This window comes from Orussus abietinus, unplaced genomic scaffold (assembly GCF_000612105.2).
Source record: "Orussus abietinus isolate OABI.00-Male unplaced genomic scaffold, Oabi_2.0 scaffold707, whole genome shotgun sequence".
NCBI classification, from domain to species: domain Eukaryota; kingdom Metazoa; phylum Arthropoda; class Insecta; order Hymenoptera; family Orussidae; genus Orussus; species Orussus abietinus.
This window is the reverse complement of record NW_019394854.1, coordinates 5814-32852: the sequence shown is the minus strand read 5'-3', so window position 1 is coordinate 32852 and position 27039 is coordinate 5814. Positions and strand designations below refer to the sequence as shown.

The 27039-nt window shown below is 34.5% G+C and overlaps 4 protein-coding genes and 1 long non-coding RNA gene across 10 annotated transcripts; 2 read left to right on the top strand and 3 right to left on the bottom strand.

The window, feature by feature from the left end:
* Nucleotides 1–4720: 4720 nt before the first annotated feature.
* Nucleotides 4721–13287, bottom strand: LOC105695878 (serine/threonine-protein kinase D3). The gene is made up of 13 exons (XM_012417880.1): nt 13052–13287; nt 11833–12117; nt 11215–11346; nt 10871–11073; nt 10523–10802; nt 10249–10412; nt 9895–9956; nt 9663–9792; nt 9410–9542; nt 8998–9180; nt 7979–8725; nt 7726–7811; nt 4721–7645 (listed from the first exon to the last, which is right to left on the bottom strand). The coding sequence occupies exons 2-13, from the start codon at nt 12095–12097 to the stop codon at nt 7532–7534; spliced, it is 2499 nt and encodes an 832-aa protein (XP_012273303.1). The 5' UTR covers nt 12098–12117; nt 13052–13287; the 3' UTR covers nt 4721–7531.
* A 650-nt stretch (nt 13288–13937) lies between these two features.
* On the bottom strand, nt 13938–15364 carry LOC105695865 (pterin-4-alpha-carbinolamine dehydratase). Of its 3 annotated transcripts, none has more exons than XM_012417854.1 (3): nt 15269–15364; nt 14852–14975; nt 13938–14422 (listed from the first exon to the last, which is right to left on the bottom strand). In XM_012417854.1, the coding sequence occupies exons 2-3, from the start codon at nt 14957–14959 to the stop codon at nt 14120–14122; spliced, it is 411 nt and encodes a 136-aa protein (XP_012273277.1). In that variant the 5' UTR covers nt 14960–14975; nt 15269–15364; the 3' UTR covers nt 13938–14119. The 3 variants fall into 3 exon arrangements, with proteins under 3 accessions (XP_012273277.1, XP_012273274.1, XP_012273275.1); XM_012417851.2 differs by having other exon boundaries at nt 15079–15311; XM_012417852.2 differs by having other exon boundaries at nt 15088–15311.
* Nucleotides 15365–15609: 245 nt separating this feature from the next.
* LOC105695866 lies at nt 15610–17674 on the bottom strand. Of its 2 annotated transcripts, none has more exons than XM_012417855.2 (5): nt 17524–17674; nt 17043–17441; nt 16426–16621; nt 16134–16349; nt 15610–15925 (listed from the first exon to the last, which is right to left on the bottom strand). In XM_012417855.2, the coding sequence occupies exons 1-5, from the start codon at nt 17591–17593 to the stop codon at nt 15676–15678; spliced, it is 1131 nt and encodes a 376-aa protein (XP_012273278.1). In that variant the 5' UTR covers nt 17594–17674; the 3' UTR covers nt 15610–15675. The 2 variants fall into 2 exon arrangements, with proteins under 2 accessions (XP_012273278.1, XP_012273280.1); XM_012417857.1 differs by having other exon boundaries at nt 15676–15925; nt 17043–17430; nt 17524–17608.
* Nucleotides 17675–18382: 708 nt separating this feature from the next.
* Nucleotides 18383–23230, top strand: LOC105695881 (zinc finger protein 436). 3 transcript variants are annotated; one of them, XM_012417887.2, is made up of 12 exons: nt 18383–18608; nt 19324–19556; nt 19632–19862; nt 19953–20126; nt 20215–20543; nt 20653–20894; nt 21073–21253; nt 21325–21562; nt 21677–21817; nt 21997–22116; nt 22218–22370; nt 22495–23230. In XM_012417887.2, exons 2-12 carry the CDS (start codon nt 19335–19337, stop codon nt 22729–22731), a joined length of 2268 nt encoding a protein of 755 aa, XP_012273310.1. In that variant the 5' UTR covers nt 18383–18608; nt 19324–19334; the 3' UTR covers nt 22732–23230. The 3 variants fall into 3 exon arrangements, with proteins under 3 accessions (XP_012273310.1, XP_012273309.1, XP_012273311.1); XM_012417886.2 differs by having other exon boundaries at nt 18383–19131; XM_012417888.2 differs by having other exon boundaries at nt 18383–19131; nt 22218–22421; nt 22495–22584.
* A 148-nt stretch (nt 23231–23378) lies between these two features.
* LOC105695868 lies at nt 23379–24264 on the top strand. Its single transcript, XR_001103670.1, has 3 exons — nt 23379–23633; nt 23716–23882; nt 24186–24264. It is a non-coding gene; the product is annotated as an uncharacterized LOC105695868 (long non-coding RNA).
* The last annotated feature ends 2775 nt before the right edge of the window (nt 24265–27039 follow it).

Genomic DNA, 27039 nt, shown 5'->3' with positions numbered 1-27039 from the left:
TGAAATCATAGTCTTTATTTAAAATCAGATAGTTTATCATTCGCNTAGAAAAATATTATGAAAATACATGGAGCTAATATTATATAAATATTATAGAGATAATATTCTAAAGTAAACGTTTTGCAAATATTTCAAACGTCTGGTAAATATTTACAAAATGTACGATATTCGTTAAATATATAGAAAATATAGGACAAATATTTTGTGCTACTAGGGTTTATTCGGAAATTGTACATTTGCCGTCGTCGAAACATAACTTAATTACCAATTTCAGCGATGAGGGTCTTCTCGAACAACTTCAGAAAACGAATCTTTCCGATTAGAGTCGGTGGTTGAGATTTCAGAGTATTATGGACCTTCTTCAACATTTCGACCGGTAAAAAATCCAGGAATCCTTTTTCATTTTCCCGCTCGGTCTTATTTCCATGACTTTCCTCGTTCTCCGACTTCGGGGTAGTTTTTTCTTTTACCATAGAAGGGTTCTCGGAAGTCGTCTCGAAATCCTTGTAATAAGATTCCAAAGTTGCAAATTCGTTTGGTGAACGCGTTTGTGTATAATCATTACTGTCCATTTCGTCGACTACCGTATCGTCATCGTCTTCATCTTCGTCATTATTTTCAGCCCTGGAATCTTCTTGGACCTCGGCTGATTCTTTTTCATCGGGTAAAATTGTAGTTCCTGATGTGTATAATGCAAAAGGGGCAGAAGTACTCGTCAAGATCATCACGGGATGTTTAAATTCGCTGACATTGCGCAGATCGAACTGTGAACTTCCTTTGTAGTCGTTTAATAGAACCTTGTGAATCGGTTCATTGTCCTTTTTGTCATTTTGAGTTTTCCATGAGTTTTCTTTGTTGGAGAAACTTGTAGTCGATAGTGAGGACTGCAGAACAGGTCGAGTACCTGCCAAGTGCGATCTGTCGTATTTAGAAATTTGTTCCTCCACTTTCCATCTATCGTTGTCAAATTTGTTGGCCTTTTTCGTATCGAAACTCGGAACGATTTTGTATTCGTCCAATGAAAATTTGTAAGAGTGGTTGTGATTTATCGTCGGTGGCATTCGGTAAACTTTTGATCCTCCGGAAAATTGAGGGACTTCTACCCACTCTCCTTTAATGATATCAATATTCAGGTGTAACAAAACAATTGTTAAAAGTATGGACGCGATCATTGCGTTTCGTGACGTGCACATTGCAGTACTCTATCGTAAATCACTTTTAACTTAGTGAATATCCTTTATACTATAGAAGTATAAATGGACGTCAAGTAACATTTATCCAATGATAAACATTATAAAACACTTTTTAAATGTGAACAATTAATGGTCATTTCGGAACACATTCAGTTATGTATAATAGTTTTCACGGTTAATATTGAAGTGTTCCTCTCCTTTTTTGATACACAATATTAATTACTAACGCACTAAGGCACTGATTACGAATTGTATTTTCTTTTTCATTAGTATTTTCGATGTCGGAGCAGAATTCATTTCAAATGAACGTTTTCGATGAAAGTTTTAGGACGGCAAAACTGGCAGAAAATGAGATTAATTCTGAATAAAAAAATCGTCACATCGTTTATTTTGCAAAACACTAAAACGTGATTATGTGTATGAAGTGGAAATTAATTAAGTATATAAATGTATTAACAGAACGGGATAAGCAACGATAATATCCTCAAATGGAGCACTGGTTCTTCGTCATGGATGCTGTCTAATTCGAATGCAAATTGCGTACTGACGAACTAAATTCAAACAGGAACTGAGTTACTGGCGACAAGACACGCACGGAAAAAAGCAATTATTTCGAGCAGAAGGTTCAGTTAGATTCTGCGGAGAAAATAGTGAAAGACACGTGGATGTGTTTTTTGAGGGCACCTAGTTAACGAGGCTCAACGTTTGCCGAATTAGACCAATTTTGCTACTTAAGTAGTTTCCGGACTTCCGTGAATATTAATTAGAGATTTCCTTGCAATTTACTTGCATTTCCTCCAAGAGTGATAAGTAAATATAAGTAAAACTGCTTCACATGGTACTACTATAAAGAATAATGTCGCATATACATTTTTAATGATAAAGGGGCAAGCGAGCATTTATTAGATATTGTTTGCCAACATTGCAGGTACTGCTCCTGTAATTGCTATTATTTATACGATGAATGCCATTCAATCATTTGACCGAATTGAAGGAACTGAGAGAAGATGTAGATTTATTACTACTGCAGAGCAGTTAAATTAATATTTACATTAACTGCAATGTGGTAGCGTGTAAATAAGAATTGATTGTCTATTATTTTCTTAACGGAGAAAGGAATAACGCATTGTGATTCGATTACATTAATTTATAAACTTTGTAGTAATGTGTGAAAATGATTTAATATAGTTACAATTTCTGTCACGAGTTAACGTTTTCTTTTGACTACGGCTATTACAATGGAAATAAAAAATACTTTATGAATACTTTTCGTGCCTTTCCACCAAGAGATGGGTGTAGAATTTCTTTCCTTGTGCTTAACATTAGCAATCTTAAGTCTAAGTAATACTGTAAAAGTCGTAGATAATTTAGTTGAGATTTGAAGAATAAAACACTTAATCCTTGCTCGACGTACGAAGGATAAAATATTAACGATTAATATCATAAAATATCGAATAGAAACACAAATTTAAAATACACCATGAAATGTGCATTTCCCCGGAATATGCCTCTTGTCATAGTTAAATGCGCTTTATCTATTAATGTATTTAACAGCAATGAACGTAGAAAGTAACACCAGAAACACTTGGTAATAGTTACTCAATTCATATCATTTTTATAATGATATTTCCAGAATATATTACTTCATTCACTATTATAACTATAATAAGTATTTCGTAATATACCTCTTACGCAACTATTTGTTCGATAAAAGCTTTTCTTTAATAAATGTTTCGCAACGCATTCGCGATAAATTATGTTTTATATAAAATGTAATATCAACAATTTCTCTTTTACGACACTATTCCGAGGACAATACAGATTTGTCGCATTAAATATGTCAATGCAATTCAGAATTAATTGAGTGAAGATATGGAAATGTCTTTATACAGTTGATACTCAATTTTCCGTATTTTCAATAATATAACAGTGATATTTCAGTACTTCGTGGTAAAGTTCGTAATATGGATAACACTTTTTCTCGACTATTATAATTGTAAATTACGAGTAAGTGCATTGCTGGTGACAAGAAGCACATAAGGAAGTTATTTAAGGTGGAAATAAATGATTAATTACATAATAGTTCTTACGTCGAACAAAGACTCTATCAGTTACTATTTCACAACAGTGACCACCATTAGAGAAAATCTAGCTTTTTTGGGACATTTACATACAACTTTCCCTGCCTACTTCGAGGGATTTTTTAGGCCATTAATGCGCTGATAGTTTGCATTTTAAGTATTACATAGTGCAATTCCGATATAACTTGACAAGAAAAAAATAGAAATGTATTAATTCATCAATGTGCGGTAACGGAACATTATTTTTCTTTTCTGCCTATATTATTTTGAGTGATTCAAAAAGTGCACGTTTTTTAAATCGCTAAAAATATTGAAAATATTAAGCGGACATGAAAGAGTCTCATATATATCTGAGAGGTCAAATCGTTAGTGAAAGTATTTTCCGAATTGGGTGTATCGATTTGTTTCAAATTTTACCACGGGAATACGGAGGCCTTAAAGTTGGTCCTAAAACTCACGAAATGTCATTTTTCATCACAAAATTGATTTACTTATCATGGACTCTAACCAACATGGCGTGGTCCGTGCCCGTTTTCGTTGTTTTGCGCTTCTTGGAGGCTTAGAATCGAAAATGAAGAGTTCCAGGACCTAGCTGGAATAATTAATAATACCGTAGAAATGGAATGTTACGAATGAATCTTAAGGCGTTGTATTCAAATAATGTAACGCCTTGCTTGGTATGGTGTAATATAAACGCGTTCGTTTTGTACACGAGGGATCTCATTGCACTATATCTTACTTGAAACTGTATTTTCAGCTACCTGAGTTATCCACAGGAAGGATCCCAAATCTAAATTATTTTTAATCTACATGTTGCACGCATTGGGAAACCTCGAAACCTTTATATTTGGACGCTTTAAACTTCTACGGATGTTATTACCGAGGAAAAGTACACAATACAGACCGAAAAGTCGAGAATTGAAGCGAATACATATGCTGTTAAACGATACGCTTGAATGCTATCAAGTGGTTTGTTTGTTACTTTACGCGATGTATTTGTGCGTTTACGTTCTGGAAGACTAACAACGCACTTTTGCCTAACGTTATAAATACTAACACATTAGCTAAGCACTAAGCAAACATTTTCAGTCAAGTAACTAGCCGTAATTACTTCTATTTTACTCTTGCGTATAAAATGTTTCTATTGAGCATGTTTAAAACTTTGCTACGTACGCGAACAAGCGGAATGCGTTCTAAAATGAACACTTCAGTGATGGATTGCTTGATGATTTATGCGCAAAGACGGAATGCAATTTTGCAAGTCGATGTCTTTGTTAAAAAGCTACTAACTTTTAACAACTCTCCCTATGAAGAATAACAGGTTCTTCTTTGTATGACGATGTACCGAAATGTATCATCACATTCATTTATATAAGTAATAGTATAAACTGTTAAAAACGTTAAGGTTATTGTAATTCAGGCGTAACAAAAAATTACACAACGTAGTAAAATATAAAAATAATATATTCTGTAAAAATGAAAACACGTAAATAACACAGGAATATTATGGAATTTAGCAGTGCCATAACATAATGTACAAAATGTTTTCTTGATAAAATCAGTATTTTATTTGTACCTGGTTTATTTTACGGATTTCATGTTTCGGATTCTGTGCAAGACATACACAGATTAATAGCTTTTCATTTTTTGTTATAAAATGAGATTTTTATCGTATGACTGTATGCGTACGAACGATATATAGAACTTTACAATAAATTAATTACGATAAAAGAATTACACAGAATATCTCCAGGCACAGATAAAATATGAAAAATATAATCTTTTTCACGTTGAGCCAAAACAGATCATTTTTCCACAAATACAGTTAATAGAAATAACAAATTAAATAGTCAAATAATTGACTGCCCATTTGTCTTAATATAATTAATAAATGTCTCGAATAGTATAAAATATATAATAAAATGAGTACGATTCATTAAAATATAATAGTAAATTAATCAGATCCCACAACCTTCGCTTATTAACTTATTAAAGATTTAAATATAGTTAAAACTCTGAATAAGTACTTAATCTCCTATGTTTGCGGAAGCAATTGGAACGTATTGCCTTTAAATAATACCTAAAATATATTAGTGTTGCAGCATTCTCTTATGTAAAGGCGTACTGAGAGATACTGTCGGTTGCATATTCTGACAATTGATCAGTAAATGCATTTTTGTTCAAAATTTACAATATGATCTTTCCTTTACTTGGCTGCATTGAATATTTACAGGGCTGTATTTTAGTAATTGAAGAAGAATTATTAGAAACAGTACGTTATATTATTGTCATATCGTACTTCTGAGTAGTAACCGAAGAATACCAAGTAGATCAATCAGCTCATAATGCTATTGTCTTCTTCTTATTAAGTATAAAACGCCAACAGGAAAAATACGTTTATACATGTAGAAATTATTTTGTAAATGAAAGTAATTTTTTGGTAGATAAGTATGTATGTTAATACCTAGAGCAAATAACTCATAAAAGAAACGATTTCCTGTAATTATTTACTGATGCACTGCAATTCTTTCAGTAATTTTACAGAAAGACGCAATTGTATTTATCTGATTAGCAACTTGGATTGGCTGTAAATTGGGTTAGTACGATCAAAATTTTGATGTTTAAATGCACGAATGTTTGTCTATATGTATATACATGCCTATTGCGTTAATTCAAGCACCTTATTTACTATAGTTATATATTATAAATTATAAGTATATGCACTCTGTGATGCTTTGAACTTCATTTTATCCTTAATGTACAGTATGCACACGACCTCGTGAAATGCTGGATTGAAACAAAAGGAAATGCATTAAATACGGTACCATTTAAGTGATGAATATAGGAATATTTACGGTGTACTTGTGCCACTGTCAGGAATTTTGTCTGTAAAATCGTTTACCAAGTATAAATCCCATATGACTATTCAAAGGCCTTAAGTAGTAATGATACTGAACAGTAAGTTAATATTAACATTTGTTAACATAAACTTGAAATTGTTATACATATTATAACATTTAAGTCACGTGAAAAAGTAGTATTAAGAAAATGGTAAAATAATAAGAGACGTCATAAAATGTAATAATCCAAACATGATCATTTCTCATATCTCTTGTAAGGATATATTTTGACTGTGTGGCACTTAATTTATAACCATCTTCTTTGCTGGCTCATAAAAATGGTTAACACTTTAACGACAGAGCACACTGACTGGCGTCCTAACCAAAATTGAGTAAAATCTTCCATCAATAAAGTGCTAATTTTAACATATTTTAATTAACTCCTCGATTGCAATCGTCGAATCAATGATATTCTACTCACTGGTACATTGCCCTTTAAGAAACACGTTCATCTTATCCCAAAAGTGTAATGAAAATGCTTAATCAATTTGATTAAAACGTACGTAATACGTTTCATGATTATTACAAACATTGCATAAAAAGTATACTGTCTCGTTTAGTGATGACCCATTATAGTACTTTTGTCATGCTTTACGCCCTTACTTATACCTTTCTTTTAGCATTAAGAGATATCTTTCAATTGTTTACAGACAATAAACAGAAGACGTTTCTTGGTCCTAAACCCGAGGTACGAGCAAGGGAATTAGTTTTCAAGTATTACAAGTATTTCTGAACGTTTGAATGATCGGTTGGTATGCCTGATTCCACCTCATATAACAAAGCATGTTCTTACTCTGCCGATCTCCGAAGAGAATACATCACTGCAGGTTTACAAAGATACTATAAATTAATTGTTCGTTAAACTCTCAACTAGTTGCCGTCTATCTAACTATTAACATTAGAAATTGGCAAAATCTCTAAATTTTGAAACGTAAAGCCTCACGATTCGGAAGCATTTTGAGAAAATATTTTCCGAATGTCTCGTAAAGGGCTATCTATAGACTAAGAGTAGTTACCATTTAAAATTCGTAACGATCTCAGATCACATATAGATTTACACAAGATTTTGGTGTATTTAGTGCCAACAGCTAGAGATTGGTACTAGTGTTTAAAATAAAGTAGTCTCTATGAAATGGGAGTATGAGTAACTAATCACAGTTCAGTGAGGTGTTCCCTTAAGTATTGATTCTTCAAGAATATTTCAGCTTAGTGGCGCATGGAACACATCTCGTAAACTTTTGCTTCGTCACGCGCGAATGAAACGCCGAAGAGTTGCACGCGCACTACGCGCCCAACCTTTATGCAATGAAGGTACTGTTGGTGAGGATTCAATTTTTATCGTAGGCGGATAGCTTTGTCATGCGTGTTGACTAGCGTAAGCCATCCAACGAGCATCATCGCTTTCATGTGTCAAATATCTAGTACCAACTTGAGCTTCCAGCTCCCTGAGATCGCACCAGGTTTGGTAGTCCTGTAGAAATTTCACATTTCGTTAGTAATCATAATCAACGAAGAATGTTTCGCGAAAAGCTTTAAAGGGATGAAGCTTACTTGTAACCAAACATGCTGCAAGCTCTTATCAACTGTATACCTCTTTCTCTGTTTGACTTGCAATAAATTATTGATCAGATCAATGGCTGTAACGATAGAAAAGGATTAAGGTTAAATTAATAGTTAAGCTTTCGATGCTATGGGATTTGAAAAATTATATGTTGAGTGAAAATACGGATGAAATAATTCCTATAATTTTCTTATAATTCTAACAGCGGGCAAAGTTTTCATCTAAGAGACGTCGATTTCTTACCATCTGAAGATATTTCTTTCCACGGATTGGGTGGATACATAAAGGCAGCATTCTGAATTTGTTCGTTAATGTCCTCGTCCTCGTTAAATGGGAATGTACCACTAAGTGAGACATATACGATGACACCAACGCTCCACATATCCAAAGAACGATTATACCCCTTGTTTCTTAAGACTTCGGGAGCTAAATAAGCAGGAGTGCCAACAACGCTTCTTCGGAAGCTTTTCTCTCCAATAATTCTGGCAAAGCCAAAATCGCATAATTTCACCTGCGTAAAGTCACTATTGCTACTTAACAAAACGTTCTCCGGCTTCAAATCACAATGTACAATGTTTTTGCTATGCAAATGTTTCAAGGCAACCAATATCTGAGTAATGAGGAACTTCGTGATTCTTTCGCTGAGGCGCCCCTTTACAGAACTTAGGATCATCTCTAGCATATCGCCTTTCAACTTTTCCATTACTACGAATATTCTCTCAGGCGTTTCGAACATCCTTTCCAAATTGACAACGCCATTGTGTGAGAGATTTTGTAGAATAGCAACTTCATTCTTAAGTTGTGCTTCCTGTTTCGTAGGAAAACGAAGTTTATCGATAACCTTTATAGCAACGGCACGTCCTGTTTTACGGTGAGCACCTCCGTAAACTATTCCAAATTGTCCTGATCCGAGAACTTCATCTGGGAAAATTTGATAAAGCTGCGACATGTCGGTTATGCGTTCTTCCGGTTCCAATGACTGTTCTTGATCTGTTAAGAAATACATACATTATAAATAATAACTACGAATAGTTACAATTTTAATATTTGAAGCACACATTTTTTCCAACATTATTTTTCCATTCCAGAAGCACAGAGACGACCGTACCTATATTGAAAAGTTAAAATCGTAGCTTTTGTAAAGAATATTATTTCAAAATTCAATTATATACAAATATTGGACTTATTGAATATAAAGTAAAAATTTCTCTATGGAATTTGCATTGACTCGATATTTAATTTTGTATTTAAAATGTACATACTTCCAAATGTCGAAGTAACCGGCATTAATGCCTGTCTGATGCTAGTTTCCCAAGATCTAGCTAAATACGCTCCAACACCACTTTCTGGCGGAGGAAGTTGTTCACCAGTTTCACCGTGCAATGGATCTTCTCCAACGTAATAATCTACGTTTGCAGTTCTTAATTCAAAACAATGCATTGTGCCTAAAAAATAAAAGTAGATACATTATTTTAAAAAAAATGTTTGGATGTTTTTTTACTGTTACAGGTGTTATCAAAATCTATAATGAAAAACTTTTGAAATTTATGGTAAAAATATTAAAATAAATAAGTAATAAGACAACAAAATCAAGGACAAAAATATGTCTTGTCATTCACTGCGTGTAAAAGAATCACAGTTTATAGACAGTGAATATACATATAAAATACTCACGGGAATGTAGAGATCTGGCAGTTTCAATGGCTAGAATTTCAGATAATGGAATTTCTTTGTAGTATTTAGAGCCACTATCACTTTGGAATAATGTTATGGACTTTGTGTCGAGCCGCCAATAGTACCGTTTTTTCTGAAAATATGAAGTTATATATATTATGAATCAATAAACGTAGTGAATAATACGATTTATCAGCATCACATACATAATATAAAACCAATTTAAATACAATATCGTAATTTTTAAACTTACTACTGGATCGCGATTAGTGCAATGTACCATCCAGCCTTCTTTTAACACTTTTGAACCCCGTCGTTTTGTGTGTTTGACGCTTTGAATTATTCGCATTAGTGGAATATTATTACTAGGCGATGAGCTGCAACTGCGTTATAAGTAGAATTAGAAACAGTTTTCAATGAAACGTGTATACCTAAGTTATAATTAATATTATACAGTGCGGTACAAGTGAATTATTATTACTGACCTTGATGGCCTGGATTTTTGAAGTTCATCAGATGAAACGCGTTCCCGACTTGGAATCAGATCCTAAACGTAAAATATATACGAAAATAAAAATAATGTAAGGATATAATCCGCATAGTTAAGATTCATGACAAATTTCCAATTGAAACCCACTATCGTATTAATATTGTACAAGAATTTATCTTTGCTACATGCATGAGTCATTGGTGACTCACCGATGACTTGTACAAAAAAACCAAATAAAAATGAACATGTATGTAAATTAGGAATGCAATAGAGAACAGGTTAAGGATAATAACCCTAGTAAGATCTAAAATTATAATATACCATTATTTGAGTAGGAAGCGTTACTTACCGAATAGCATCCATTTAAGCTATTCTCATTTTCATTATGTGAAGAATTTGATATCGGTGGCGGTGGTGATTCGGCATCGCTATCAGCATCACCTTCTTCATTTCTACCATCACATCTTCCATCGGTTTCACTACCAACGTCACTATCAGGGTACTCACTACCTACTATAATACATTTAATTTTTTAAAAGCTGTATAATTAAAATATACCAAATTGAGGGAAAAAAAAAGAATTTTAAGTCAGATATAAATGAACATTTTCAAATTAGTTTTACCTGGATTATCCTTGGTACTTTCTCCTGTACAATCTTTTGGAATTTTATCAATACATTTCTTGTGTGCGTTGTATTGACAGTCTTTACACTGTAAACCTTGCTTAAAAATCCCTCGTAACAATTTCTTACACAGACCACACACGGTTGGTCGAGTATAAGTATGTACAACGAATGTATGTGGAATCTTTATTCGGGTTGCTAATTCACGTTCTACCCAAACAGGACGGCCACCTAAAGAGGGGGAGCGCGATTGTTTTGGAGCTATTATGCTTGGAATTGCCTAAAAATGAAATAAATCAATGTAGAAGTGTAGAAATGATGTTTTTCGTATTTTTTATTCATATTTACCAATGTACTGTTATTGTGACTCGTATTTGGCGTGGTCATGCTATGGTTGTCATCACTAGCACTAGTCAGACTGCTAGTCGATCCCTGACTAGGAGATCGCGGAATGTTTAAAAGTGTTGAGCTGCGTCGTCTATTATTGGCATCTTGTGAGCAATTGTTAGGAATTTTTATTACACAACGTTTGTGATAATTCATTCCACAACCTTAAAATAACAAAACAAACAGTGGGATATATGGGATATTGTTTATAATAAAATACAATAATCACTTGAAAATAGCAATTAAAAATTTTCGTAATAGGTTTACGAATTTCATTTTTTGGATAAATATCTGTAGGAATATACCTTCACACTTAAGGCCCTGTCGAACAAGACCAAATAACATTTCTCCACAAAAGTCACAAAAAGTTGGTGCTTTATATGAATGAACGGCTAAAGCATGAGGTCGAATTGGAACTTCTTCACTTGGCACTTGTGCTAGAAGGAAACGATCGCGAATAAAAGCTTGAATAATACCTTATTATAATTTATTACCTCTTAATTAATACACATAATAGCACGTAGACAATATGAAATAAAATTTGAAAATAGTAAATTTGTATAATAAATTAAAAAATTTTCCCTGTTTTAATATAAAACTGACTAAATATTCATGCTTTGCATCGAAATCAGGGATATTAAAAAGGGAATGTGGAACTGGTCAACACTGATAATAGTCGGAAATAAATGTTTACATAATAGCAATTATCTGAATAATCTCTATTTATTATCAAACTTTGTCTGTGTATTATTTGGCCAGAATGTATCTCTCTGTATACTCTGAAATAATTCTCAGACATAGTTCTAAACTGTTTTAATTTTCATGTAAAGGAATTTGTGTATTAAACTGAAGAAAGTAAACCTCAGGATCTCAATCTAGAACATGAACATTAGAATACTATTAAATACAAAACAGTAGCTTACCACTCAGAACGATTTCAACTAAAGTTTCATCAATCACTTCCGTGGCATTGGTAATAAGTTGTAAAATATTAGTGGAATTATAATCATGCTTGAATAGCAGTAATCTATCATTCAACTGGCTTAAACCATGGTCCGGACATTTGGCGTTTATGAAATCACAGGCAAAATCCTTAAGGGCCTTTAATGTTAATGTGCTGGCATCAGCAGTTACAGTATCTCGTATCAAACCGAATTGAAAGAGAAATGTGACCTCTGGTCCCTCCATGATTACTCGTATCAGATCCACTGAAAAATATTTCAAATTAAAATAAGATAGATCTCTCTCACAACATTAAACTAAAAAAAAGTCCAGTTACTTCCTAGATTTCAAAAATTACAAAATTGATGTAACAGATAAAATGTAGTTTGAAACATTTCAAATAATAACATGATTGATATTTGCCAAAGTAACGAACCACTATTCCCGTTAATCATGAGATATTTTATGGTATCAGCTTTTTTCCACAAACAACATTGTGCTTAGTGTTTGGTTGATTTTACGTCATTGTTTCACACTGCGTGCTTTTATTTGTAATCGAATTATTTCAATGTTATAGACTGAATTAATTGCAATTTATATGAAAGTAATTCCAATTCATATTACATCACCTTGGTCCAAGTCTACGGAGATCCTTTTAGTAATCAGATAAATATTAATATCTTATTTCTTAAACCATTATAGTGAATTCAAGTGCAGGATGATTAAAAAACGACTATCGACGAATTAAAAATAGTGGTATGGTATTATTCATAACGAACGTTTCTTCCAAGTTGGTACAATTTCTTGGAGTCTTTAACGTACACTTTGTACGTGTAATCGTTACAAACAGATGATTTCATTTTCTATAATGAAAAGATCTCCGTAAAAAATTACCGTTAAGAAAATATACATGGCAAAGTTTTTCCTCCAAAGGTGTTGTATCATGATCTACACTTTCTCATTGATTTTAAAAAACGTATACACGTTATTTGAATGAAGTAATCAACCCTCGTCATTTTGCCCACTTGCCGGCGCGATGAATATCTTTTAGCAGATGAGAAAGACGTTTCAAGCGACAGACTGGGGTCGTGCGATCGGTACCAAAAATCGTGTAGAGTCCCACGAAGTCGAGAAAAATTGCTTTGACATACATTCCTCGACGATGACGTTTTACAGTTATGTACAGCAAGGCGGACCTACCTGGTTACTTTCGAAGTGCCACGAATCGCGGCTTCTTATCCACTTATCCGCTCGACATTACGAATCCTTTTGTAGTGTCCAGTGTCCCTGAGTGCCCTCATAGGCCCTGCACTCTCAGTAATCCGTTCCCGGACCTCGAGATACTCGGATATGTAAAAAAAAATTGGTTAACCAGACTTAGCGTGCCGTCGCCATACGTTTCGTTAAGAGCTGGCAATCTGTTAAACGGAGTTAAATGACAGTCGAGCACGGTCTGACAAGCCGGATAGGCCCGTGGTCTTTACCAACTTGTAGCCGTCTCATAGGATTGCCGCAGGATGAGCAGTGGGGGAGTAATCAAAAGACTGCTGACCTTACCCCGTATTCGGTGTCTCCGTTGCACTCATGGTTAAGTTGCCTGAGAGAGAGATAGAACGGTCACTCAATAGGTGGGCCGGAGATATCGCATTAGGTAACCTCGAAGTAAACTTATTTCGGCTTAGACCTCCCCCCCTTGTTTTGTGCTGCCATCTGGGAGAACGATCATTCGCGCGGCAATTGATTGATTCTTTAACTTGACATTTTAACGTTTTCAGATGAAATAAATATCATCGTGTTTTGTATATTATATTTCTTTGATACTCCGAAGACACGAAGGAGCGTATCATGATATAAAGAATGTAGAATTTCATGGAGTCTGGAAATTATTCAAATTGAAAGGGAGCTTTTGGTAATTAATCGTGATTTAGTTGTAAATGCCCGCGAATTCAGGATTTGGACCTTTGCAATCATCACAAACCACTTATTGAGTAACCATTGGATGTTTTGACAAAGGGAAGTCAGTGTGCTGCGAAATGAATGAACTGAAATATAATGGTGAATGATTACTGGTACAAAATATTCATTGTTCTTAGATTCATCCCATGATATACTTTAATTTTCTACACAATAGTACATAATAGCTACATTGCATAAACACCTCACAAATAATCTTTCCGTTAAGCATTCTCATTTTAAATTCTGTTAAAATGGAATAAATGTTTATACATTTACGTAGTATAAGATTTACATGGGAATATAGATTTAACTTTATTTGGTACTGAATTTTGCAGCTTCTTCAATGAACGTAGCTAATTTCACATCCCTCGTTGACAAACCATTCACATCGTGAGAAGATAAGGTAATTTGAACCTTATTATAAACATTAAACCATTCTGGATGATGATTCATTTTTTCTGCTTGCATTGCTACTCTGGTCATAAATCCAAAAGCTTCGTTGAAGTTATTAAAGAGAAACTCTTTGTAAATAGCATCTCTTGCCTCTTGAATGGACCATCCATTCGATAACAATGGTTTTAGTGTTTTCTCTCTTTCCTCTGCGCCCAATTTACTCTGAAAAGAATAAGTACTCAAGAACGGAGAAATATTGTGATATTTTACAGCTCTGAGTGTTGAAGTCAAATCGATAATGTCCTTGCTGAGTGAAAGAATGTAATTTTCTTCAAGGACTTGTTGCAGTTTATATTTCATCTCAAATTAATGATATTTATAATAGTATTAAGATTTAATATGGTTCCAAACTTTTGTATGCATTCTGTAATTTTCATTTTAAACAAATTAAGCGGTTATACATTAAAAGAAGGAAATCAAAATTGTACGGGACTGTGTCGATTGCACAATTTCACTGTTAGAATTACTCCACCTGCATACTGTTCTGCTCTTGAATTTTCATAATGTCATTAATTCACGCGTAGGAAAATATTTTCTTAAATGTTTCATTGATTTTTAGTGCAGAAATTCATTAAATTAACAATTACTTACCATTTTCTTCTTTGCAGTAGCAACAGATGTCTGCCAGCGCTGAGCGGTATGAAAGATCTGTGCGCGAATTCCCCCTCCATGATAAAGCTTAGTCAGTATGGCCACCATACTTATGACTTATCTCCTGTTTTTGCGTCAAATATAAGGTAATCTAAGTACGGTTCGATCACACTAACAACTCAGTGAAGTAATGTTAAAAGTTGATGGCTTGGTTACAGGAAAATTACCGTACATACAGACCACAATACATCCAAAGCACAAGGTTAACTTATTGGTGAGATCGTCACTATGTGTGTATTGATATCATTCTTTTGCAATTTCATGGAGCTTGGAAATTAAATAAATGTTTCATCATATCAGAGGAAACCTTCCGATATATCCTTTTTTACGTATATTCTGTAATCAATCTTGACTCACCGGTACGGCGTCTCTGACATGTTCCTTTTAAAAAAGCGAGGTTAAGTAAAGTAAGTTAAGATGGCAGGACAACTGTTTGGAAGAGATATTCGTTTTAAGATATAAAAATAACTATTGGAATTAAATTGAATAAAAAGTGAGATTTTGTAGTAAATTATTTTCTATGTAAAATTTTTTTTTAAATGAATCAATTGGTACTGTATTAAATTAAATGACAATCATTTTTTTCATGAATGATTTAAAATTTTATTGTTGGTTTTTATGTAACTGATATAATATAATGGGAAGTACTTGGTAAGTGGGAATAGTAGAAGGAAGATAAAAGGCATTTCTGTAAAGGTCATTAAAATAGATAGAAAATATTTTATTAGAAATACCAGTCACACATTTTTATTACTTTGTAAAATTCATTTTCTTCTACTTTTTTTAGCGACAGCTGATGTAACAGGTAGAGGAATTTTAAGAATAACTATTTTTTTATTACCTTTTAACGGTACAGCACCAATAATTTTTGAAAGGTCCTGTAACTTTTTCAGTCCTATTTTGTTATGAAACAGTGTTGAGAATAAATCCAAATCTAAGGTAAAACGTGATATAATCAGAGCTAGTATTATACAGTGTATAACACCTTTGTCCCTCATACTAGCAGGTCGCTGCCTGGAAACACAAGCGTGATATAAAGTTTAGTTTCATGCATTTAAAATAATATATTTGGACTACATATTTGTTAAAATGTTGGTGAAACATTGATTCATTAATTTTTCCTTTTTGAATACAGAAAAGACAATTACATTATACTAAAATGCATAATTTTATTCTATGTATTATAGCTGTTACTGTTTTCTATGCAAAATAAATGACCTACCTTCCATTGGCACTTGGCAAACTGTAGGTTTCAATAACGTGATTGTTAACTTCTCTTGAAAACGGACATATTTCTATGCCTTTCTTTTTGGCATCCTTTATTAGCATTTTAAGCCATTCACTAACAGCTTCCATATACAATAGCACTGCAACTTTTTTAACATTTTTTGTAGTCGTTTTCAAATCTTCTAAAGTTTTCATGAAGTATTCCGATCTTCTAAATGGATTTTAAGATATATTAGTATTTAAGAAATATTCTGCAAAAAGGATCATATAAGAACAATTTTATTTACCCTGTTCCTGGATCTTCTAGAATCTGTTTAGCTTCAGAATATAATGTTTTTAATGTTGCTTTAGGAACAATTTCATACATATTATAAACATCCGCAACATCTGAAGCTTCTCTGTTAGGCTCTGGAAAACTGGTGTTCCCAGTTAGTGAACTCTCATTCAATTTAAATGACAGATCATTTCGTTCAATTTCAATTCCTGAAATTGATATGGAATGTATGTTATTAAGTTATTAATTAAAAAACTTTGTCATTATAGAAGAAAATATAGTTATGTTATAAGCAACTCAGAGCATAATTGAACAAAAAATATGAATTAATTACTCAAAAACCTGGTCAGTGCAATTTTATTTGATTAACTTTTTGACATATAATGACGTCTGGGAGACATCATTCATTTCATGTGCCGTTGTAGACTTTGACATCTCTGAGACGTCAAGAACTATCTCCAGCCAAATTAAATATTTTTTGGATGCATCAAATTTTGTTTTATTTGTATATCAAGAGATTAAGTCAAATTTGGTAATAATCATATTTATAAGTGATAACATAAAACATGTGAAAAGAATGTGTTATTTGTGATAATAAATGAAATAAATTACAAAAAAAAGCATACTTACTAGATACACTCTCCTCTAGCCGGTCTTTAACTGAATCAACATTGACTTTCATCCTCTCAAACTGTTCTGTCCTGCGTTTTACTCTTTTCGATCCAAATTGTTTATTTAACATTGCGATTTTATCAGTATTCGTATCTTCTACAATTTCTAATTTTGTATCAAGTACAGGTACAACCTGCCATCGTTCTGCCTGAACCAACCTAATCTTTCCTGTTTTTTTATTATGTATAGCAAGCATTGTATAAGTTAACTCTTTATCGACATTGGGTTTATAACCTTTATACACAACTTGTCCATTGGATAAAGCTAATGTCGTTTTCTTTTTCCTTTCATCATAAAATAAATTGCAATCCATATTTTCTGCTTCCTCATCTTTTAATTCTCCATTCTGAAAATTAACTGCAACACAGTTGTAAATCAGTTAATTTGTATTTAATATAAGTTCATTTTGTACTCAAATGTATTTATTTCAGTACATCACCTATTATAGGTTGAATTTTGTTCGGTTCCATAATTACATCTTCTATTACGGCTTCAAGTAGGTGCTTCATTTTGCTATAATACAGTTAATAAGTAGATCTTTGAATTATCTCACTCAACGCACCACGACATTGAGCACGAGTTTTTAGGTATTCCTAACCTTTTTCGATGTTTACAAGCACATACTACTTAATGATTTAGAGATTCTCACGGGAGCTCAAACTATAAGAACGTTTGACGCTGAATAATTAGTACGTTGTCAACTGACAGTGGCGCTGTAATCGTTCTTCGTCAATCACGTATCATGAGGTAGCCAAAAGAGATATTGCGGAAATCGCATGTATGCATTTAAAACCAATTTAAATCATTAAACCTTGGAAAAAAACGGATCCTTCTAATAAAGATGATCCACCTATACCTGGAAAGGCGCACAAAAGGAGAGACAAAACAGAACATTAAAAAAAAAGCCCAGGAAGTCTGAGATTAGACAGCGAATAAGTTACTAAAAGTCAAGCATATTAATGGTATACAATTCGGCTCAATATTCACTTTCGCCAATTGTTTGAAAATATGATTGAATTTTCATGCAGCCAATAGAAACGGTTTCTATGTCTTCTTTCTACCAATAGCAGAAACTCAGTGCTCTCAAAGCAATCATGCGCTTTGAGTATATCAAGATGGCGCAGCGACGTGATATATTCATCTACAATAAATTTGTTTAGCGCGTCATTTTTCAAATAATTGAAATGAATCAATTTAAAGTTAGAGTTTTAAAAAATGAATTATAGTATTTCAGTTGCAAAAGATTAAGAAATTATTACTTATTTGTCTTGCTCATTTTTACCACCAGGGGGCATTTCGATGTAAGAGCGTCGGTCTAGTGACGCGTCGAGTCCTGCGTCTCGTCACGTTCACTACGTATTGATATACTTGATATTCTCATCTTTGGAGTGCTACGTTGAGAATTGCCCAGTGGTTTGCAATCTATCATGAAGAAGTAAATGGCGCGTTGGTACTTCGAACGGGAACACCTGGATGCTGCTTTCTACGCTGCCAATCGCCCGCATTAAAAAACAAAATCTTCAAGTCAGTGCTGACAACATTTTATGCCTTTACTTTATGCTCTCTTGTCGATAGAAGAGATTTGTTTGCTGTTAACTTTCCTCGTACTATGATATTTTTAGGTTATCAGACTCCAGCGGTTATTTCTCGGTTGGCCTTATGAAACGACTCCTAGTCTCGTGTTACATATATGATTGCCTTTATCTTTATTTTACAATGTTATTTCATTGCCAATTGAACAATATCGCACATCATGCTTAATGGCAATTGCTGATTAGGATTTTACATTTAGTACAGTAGCTATGGGAACTATTGCAAAGTGTCTTTGACATAAAATAGAACATTATGTAAGGGTTTATCGCAACATAGGCTCGCCTGGTATGCGATAACAAATATTTATGCTATTATGGCTTTTACATTGAGTGAGCTATGGTACTTGACCGCACAGAAGTTGTAATGGAATATGTTTGGTTTTGATATTGTATGCGTACATCTTTCTGCTATTTTCTTGGTATCATTATGAATTATTTGATTTCGGAGTAAATGAGTTAGTATATTTGTTTTGGATTTAATATATTAATATTAGTTTTACAAATATAATCGTTTTTGCGTTTTAAACAAATTTTTTAATGTTTAGTTCAAATAGTACGTAAGAGGAATAAATGTTTTTTTTTTATACTAAAATGTATCGGTATGTTAAATTGTTTAGTTTTGATTGTAAAGGAGCTTTTATTTTCAGCTCCTGCAAAAATGACGGCGGATTCTGAAAAAGATAATATTCACTGCTTGATATGCAATAGTAAAGTTGGAGTGTCTACTAGAAATAGTGTACGCATTTTCAGCGAGAGCTCGGTTACTCAGTCTGACAAACCGCTTATTGATACAATATGTACGGTACTTGATTTAGAGTTAAACGAAGAGAATGTGCACTCTCTCGTTGTATGTAAGAAGTGCTTTAAGCTATTTAACGAGGTACATTGGTAATTTTTTTCAATCCAGAAACGCTTTTATATAACATACTTTTGTATGACAATTTACTGCTTTTAGATCGATGAATTAGAAACTAGATTGGCAGAAATCAAATTAGAAATTTACACGAACTATAAAAGAACAATAAAAAAAATTGTCCTTCAAGATGACGAGGATTACAATGATCATGATTATATAGATAATTCAGAAAGCGTGCCATCAGAATCTTCAATGACCAAATATAATCAGAAACCTAGGAAGAAAGTAATAGGTATTACAACCTCATTTGATTCAGAAAATGCTGATGAGGTGAGTCGCAACATAAGTTAAAATAATTGTGATGTTAAATCATATTAATTCAATGTATTGGGTGAGAATTAAACAAATTATTGGTCGTAGGAGGAACAGAATCAGGATGATAACGAAACTGAAAATGAAACAGAGAACAAAGGATTCACTGATGATTCAGACCAAATTCTTATTAAGGTTGAATCAATCTTAGATTCAAAAGATTCTGATGGAAAGATTAAGCGTGGAAAAGTAACCGTGAAAATGGAGAGTTCGCAGGAACAAGTGAGTAAAGTGGTTATACATGCATTGTTCATGTACAATATTTTACGTTCATTTATCTACTTTGTCTATAAATAAAAAAAATATTTAGGTTGTAGCTAGGGATGGGGCTGTATATACATGCTTGCTATGTCCTGAGGATGAAGAGAGAGGAATGGGTGATGCAAAAACGATTATAATGCACTTAAAATCTGAACATGAGGTTCGGCTGTATATTTGTGATATATGTGGCATGGATTTTAGAAAAAGGACCGAACTATCTGTCCACCTTGATGATCATGTTGCGAAAGAGGAAGGCGATTTTCAATGTGAAATTTGTAACAGAATATTTAGTAATTTAAGATTATTTAGAATTCACAAGCGAATACATTATCCACAATCAAAATCATGGCCGTGTGAAACTTGTGGTAAAAGATACAGGTATGTAAAAAGGTGTAGCACTTTAGAAATGTGGTTATTTTACACATTTTAAGAGAACGTTAAATTAGGTTTTTATAAATACATTTATTTCCAATATTTTGGACTTCAGTTCTAGGAATTTATTAGAGGAGCACATCAATACCCACACTGGTGTTCGGCCCTATGCTTGTGAAACTTGTGGAAAAGATTTTGCTTCAAAATATACATTTAAAGCACATATGAAAACGCACGAAGTTCGACCACGTCCTTTTGAATGTTCGCAGTGTAATAAAACGTTCCTCAGTCAGCAGAATCTTAATCAGCATGAAAAAACTCATAATGGTGTCAAAGAGTATGTGTGCCATCAGTGTGGTACGTTTTACTTATTCAGCATATTTTATCTTGGATATCTATAATTTTAAGATTATTTGCGTTTATTAACAAGGTTTTAGTATAAATTTAAGCATTATTAATTGCTTATCTTGTATGAATAGATACGGAAACATAATTGTAAAGAAAAATTGACGATATACTTTTGTAAAATTACCAGGAAAGGCATTTGGTTCTCCACACAATTTGGAAGTCCATAATATTGTACACAGTGGGTACAAACCATTTATATGTCGTGTCTGTGGTAAAGCTTTCGCACGAAAAGCGGAAATAAGAGATCACGAAAGAACACATACGGGAGAAAAGCCGTATCAGTGTGAATTTTGCGGGGCTACTTTTAGGTGTGTAAAGAGTCGAATTAGTTCTGTTGTTTTCTGTTTAACTCGCGTGAACAATTGATTACACTTTTCAGTCAGAGATCAAACCTGCAGTCTCATAAGCGGGCCACGCATTACAATGATAAAAGATATAAATGTGATGATTGCGGAAAAGGATTTAAGAGGCGAAGACTTTTGGATTATCACATAAAAGCTGCTCATACAGGCGAGAGGCCATTTAAGTGCGAAACATGCACAGCCACGTTCGTTTATCCCGAACACTTCAAGAAACACATGCGCATTCATACCGGTGAAAAACCGTATCTTTGCGAGGTAGATAATTCTTCAAGAGTTTACGGGGGAAAAAAAATCATGACATTGATATAAATTGCATGACAATATGTGATGTTAGTAAATTATTTATGGACTGAGGCTTTCTTTTTAAAGGTTTGTGGAAAAGCGTTTAATAGTCGTGACAATAGAAACGCTCATCGATTTATTCATAGTGATAAAAAACCGTATGAATGTTTGGTTTGCGGTATGGGATTCATGAGGAAGCCACTGTTATATGCGCACATGCAAACGCAGGTAAACGAAATGACATAATGATGTTGATATATATATATTAACAATATGCACAATTATTTCATATACTTGATTATATAACATGGGAGGTATAATATCTACGTATGCAATAGAGTAACATTAACAAGATAATCAAATGCCATTAAAGATTTAAAAACAGTTCTTGTTTTTCTTTACAACAGGGGCATTTAAATGATACAATAGTCGTAAATCAGCCTCGATTAACAACGGAGGAGGACCAAGTTATAAGCATTCCAGATAACAATGTAGAACTGTTGATGGAGGGAGCAGAGAATGAACAAGTAACTAAGTTATTAGTCACAAAAACATATAACGTACAGGGTGTATCGTTTAAGATTTCATGAAATTTTGACTTGCCGTGAAGAATCTATTTCATTTCTAGCTGGAAGAGACAGAATTATATATAGCTGAATTAAAAGATCATGTGATCGTTCAACAAGATGATCAAATATATCAGGAAGAAGGAGTATTAGATATGCCTACCGAAGAGACTATAACAGACGAGGTAGTGGAACATTTAGTTGTGGATGGCCAGGTAATAAATAATTTACACGAATCACGGGGTCAAATTTGTTAAGAGAGAAACGTAAGAGTGATGTTAAGTTTATAATCTACTGGGTTTATTAATGATTGCACTATGTAACGAAATTGCTTCGTAGATCAATTTTACTGGCACCGAAGTCATGGAATGCAAACCCGATGATTCAGAGCACGTTGAAGAAGTATACAGTTACAATGACAGCGAAGAAAGCGAGACAGTAGTTGTACCGGCTACATCGGACTACAAGGAAATAGTTGGAGATTCGCAAAAGGCAGTACGATTAGTTCAAATCAGAATACCTTCTTCCTCTACAGGTGAAGGTAGAAGCTGGTTGAATTTAGTACAAAACACGTGAATCTGTACATAACGTAAAACTGCTTAACACCTCTCGCTATCAATTTGTTGGTTGTATGCATAAGTTCAACGTGCATCCTTTCATGTAATATTGTTAAGGGTCCTTGATAGTAAAACCGGTGAGCTGAGTCGATCGTCGCGCCTCTTTACCGAATTAAAGGAATTTTTTAATCAGATCATTTACTTTATCGATTCTGTTGATCGCTGAATTACCATATTGCCACACGGTATGGCAATATCGCCATCGCCAATAATGGCCGTACGGCTATGATTGGCTACATTATTCACTACGAAGTGTAATCAACAAACGTGTATGGTCGTTATTTCCATGTTGTCGCTTGACTCCTTTATCGGTACCATAGTTTATCGATCTATTGAATAGACATTAATGCATTCGATTAATAAACGTAATTTGTAATGAAATATGAATTCTGCGCTGTACCGATTATGTTGAGACGATAACAGATGTTTTTAAGTAAATATATCATATACTATAATAATTATTTCCCTAATTATTAAACTTACGGATTAATGGAAGTTAATTCAGGATTGTAGGATTTATACAAAGAAAATTGATTCTATTACAGTTTGATAAGTTACTCTTTAATGAACTGGTCTTTCTGGGATGCTTCCTATTGCAGGTAGTAGTTTCCCATGGTTGTTCGTCAGACTGCCGGTAAATCCTTGAAATATCTGCTGTCGGTATCTGAAATCTGCTTGATTAACAGTTTGAATTTCCAGCAGATGCTCGAATACGGGTTGTCGAAGAGATAATAGATTGAATAGTCTTCACAACCTCGTGAAGATGTCAGGAAGCGTTTAATTCAAATACAGTGTGATCGAATCCCGCTCGCAATGATGGTCTGAAATACGAACCCACAAATGCAATAGCAAGTTACATTGGTAAGAAAGCGGTTCCGGTCGAAAGTTTTTTTCTAAGCCACTTTACTCAAATTGTAGGTACTGACTTATGCCGTGCTTTCAGGAAAAGTTCGGAGGGCTCTTGCTTCCGCTGCATTCCGACCGCAACAGGCTTTTACCGGCTGTTTGCGAGAAAAAGTTAATTCACCCCCAGATAAAACTTTTGCCACCGGAGTAATTTGAACGTGAATTACAGCGAAAGTTTCGTGTTAACACCGTCACGAAATTAAGGTACTAACTATTTTTCGAGTTCGGAATTCAAATATTAACAGCATCGAAATGAATCACCGTGAAGGGAGTTTATCTCACTCGTATTCATATATTGTCTGTACACCAAATTTTTCATAATTATGCTTCAGAACAATGAAGAGGAGTATACAGGTGCCAATTACATTTTTTATGAATAAAGTTCTTAATTTTTAATTAATAGAGCTCTGAGTCATCCTTCTGGTTTATAGTTATGCATAAATATGTGATATACTAAGATTTAACGTAGTTTATGATCTTCATCTTTTCCTTTTTACTTTGTTTTAGAGTTATTACGGCTAACATACGGAATAGTTTTCATAACCGGCTCTCCGTCGTTTTCTTCAACGAGCCAATCAAATTGCGGCAGGTGAATGAAACCACGTTCAATTAAGAACCGTTTCCGGTTTAATGGAGAATCTTTGCATTAGCCTGAAATGGGTAATAAAGCCGCGCTAAGCGTCCATACGACAATACGCGCTCCTCCTGCTCTTCTATGCCCGGAGCGCGTGTGACAAATGACGGGAAATCAAGCGACCGGAATACTCCATTCAGCGATTAATTGTTACGTCATTACAGCTTCAGGCGTCAGAGCGCTTTGTGCGGTTCCATAAGTTAAATTGAGCGTGAATAATGTCCAAACCCGCGAATTTCTGCGCGACGAATTCCCATCTTAAAGCGTGCCCCCGATTTTAGAGCGGATATTTAGGTTTCACGGTGCACTTTACGACCGATCTTTCATAGACGGTCGAGAAGTACGCGTAGTGGGTCTGTAAATTAACAAAAAACTTTATGCCATTAAAATAGTAATTGCTTGTGTCCTAACTCGCAAATTTCCCCTAGATGAGGACCCACTTCGCCTTACTGGAGCTCCAATTTTGAGGCGAAACAGCGGATTTCACAGCCATATAGTGGCAAAAATAGGTCGCATAGAATTAAAATATCCGGACTGGAAAAACAATCCGATACAAATAAAATATCCCTTTACGGACTATTTTTCGAATCCGGATTTAGCCGCTTGTAGAGATTTCCATCCAACCTGCTTTTATCAACACGATGAGCTGTACGAACGTCACCTGATTGAGACAAATCACTGTTCCATTGTCGCATTGTTACGGTAATTGATAGAATAATAAATAAATAAATATATATATATTAATTTATTTATTATTCTATCAATTACCGTAACAATGCGACAGTTGAACAATGATTTGTCTGTGATATATATACATTATGTTGACCGTTGTGCCGTATGTAACTGGAATGAACGATATGGTTAAATTTTGCAGGCTTCCAAGCAGAGTAGGATTATTCGAAGCATTAATATGATATGAAAGGCGCCGAGAAATTTAATCGACGTCGATAAATTAACATTCATCTATATCCTTTTTGATGGTAATGCCATTCCGAATACTTGAGTAGTAATATAAGCTGGGGCGTCATGTTTCCAACATTCATATTTATGTTGAAGTCTTTTACAGTCTACGTTGAGAATTATACGACCTGAAAGGTTCCATATGTCATTTCGGTGAAGTAATGATGAAGAGATCGATGTAAAACTGTCGAAATCCCGGGAGTTCATTATTCTAACGACTGTTTACGACCAATGTCGCCATCTGTGACGTTTAGTTGTAACTAAATTTACGCTCTAAAAACACGTGTTAATCACTAGGCAAGCCAGCATTCTCTTGCAATCGTTGGTGAAAGTATTTTCCATATTTTCCCATTTGACTCTGTAATATTCCATTTCTCCGGTATTCTAAATTGTTCGAGGTAGAAACTCTTCATTTTCGATTCTAGCCTCCAAGAAGCGTAAAACATCGAAAACGTGCACCGGCCACGCCATGTTGGTTCTAGTCCATGATAAGTAAATAAATGTTTGATGAAATATGAAATTTCGTGAGCTTCACGACCTACTTTAGGGCTTCCGTATTCCCGTGGTAAAACTTGAAACGAATCGGTGCACTCAATTCGAAGAATACTTTCACCAACAATTGGACCTTTCAGGTATATATAGGCTGATTCTTTCACATTACCTTATGGCTCGTGAGAACTTCATCTGTAAACGAGAAATATTTAAAGGAAAATGAGTGCTTAAAAAAAATAACCCTGCCTCCAGCGTTCGGTCGTCAGGAGAGGTATTCAGGGAAAGCGTTCGTCCACTTTCCGGGGGCACTCGCGAGAGTCCTCTTTGTAAGTAAACGATTTCATCCTACATTTTCACACTCCGCGGCTCCTTAATGGAAGGCTCAAGGCATCGGTCATTAATTTTCCTTAAACAAAGATTAGTACGGAGGAGTACGATGAAACGGCGTAATGTCTATTATTTCCAGGCGCTTAAATGTTCATTCACTGGACTCTTGGAGCATTTACCAAGGGCGCTCGTCGCAAGCTGCAATCTAGGCAAGAGGCATCACCGCTTTCATACTTATCAAGCGCGGCACTAAACCGGAGATAAAAGTGTCTTTTAAGGACAAAAGTACGAAGGTCCGACGTCCACTTCCGGCCCCAGCTATTCCCTACCTTCATGAGAAATGCAGGGCTCCTCTTGGTAGCCCGTAGCCCAATTTCGATGCTGCGATTTCCAAATGCTGGAGTCGGGCGAGATCGGGGCTTTCCCACATCAATGAATTAATCGCAGTTCTAATTGAATTGCGTTGTTTAGCGAACCGCGATTCTCGAACGCGAAGCGCTCGTCCGCGCGTTGATCTCCATTTTACTTGGATGGTTCTTATCTTCGTATGGTTCCCGCGATTAATTATTCAGGGTCACGGAGAATTTCTCAGGGTCTGCTGACCGCACTAGGGGGCAGGAATACCTCATTTTCGTCTTGGCCACTTAAATGAAAATCCTGCCAAGCTGTAGGTGGCTCTTAAAAAGGGAGCAATAATTACAACAATAGGATCAACGAAGGCGGTGAATCAGGAGAGAGTAGTCGAGGGTGGAACTAAGTTTGTAGAGTCATTATATTTCGCAACTCGTTAGGAATTTCGGTGTTCCAAGCAATGATTATGTCTATCGAGGCATTATATAGGTAACCGAGAAATTAAATTGACGCCGACAAAATAGAATTCATCTATACCCTTTTTGGTGGTAATGCCGGTTTGAATATTCAAGTGGTAACATAAGCTGGCGCGTCCCA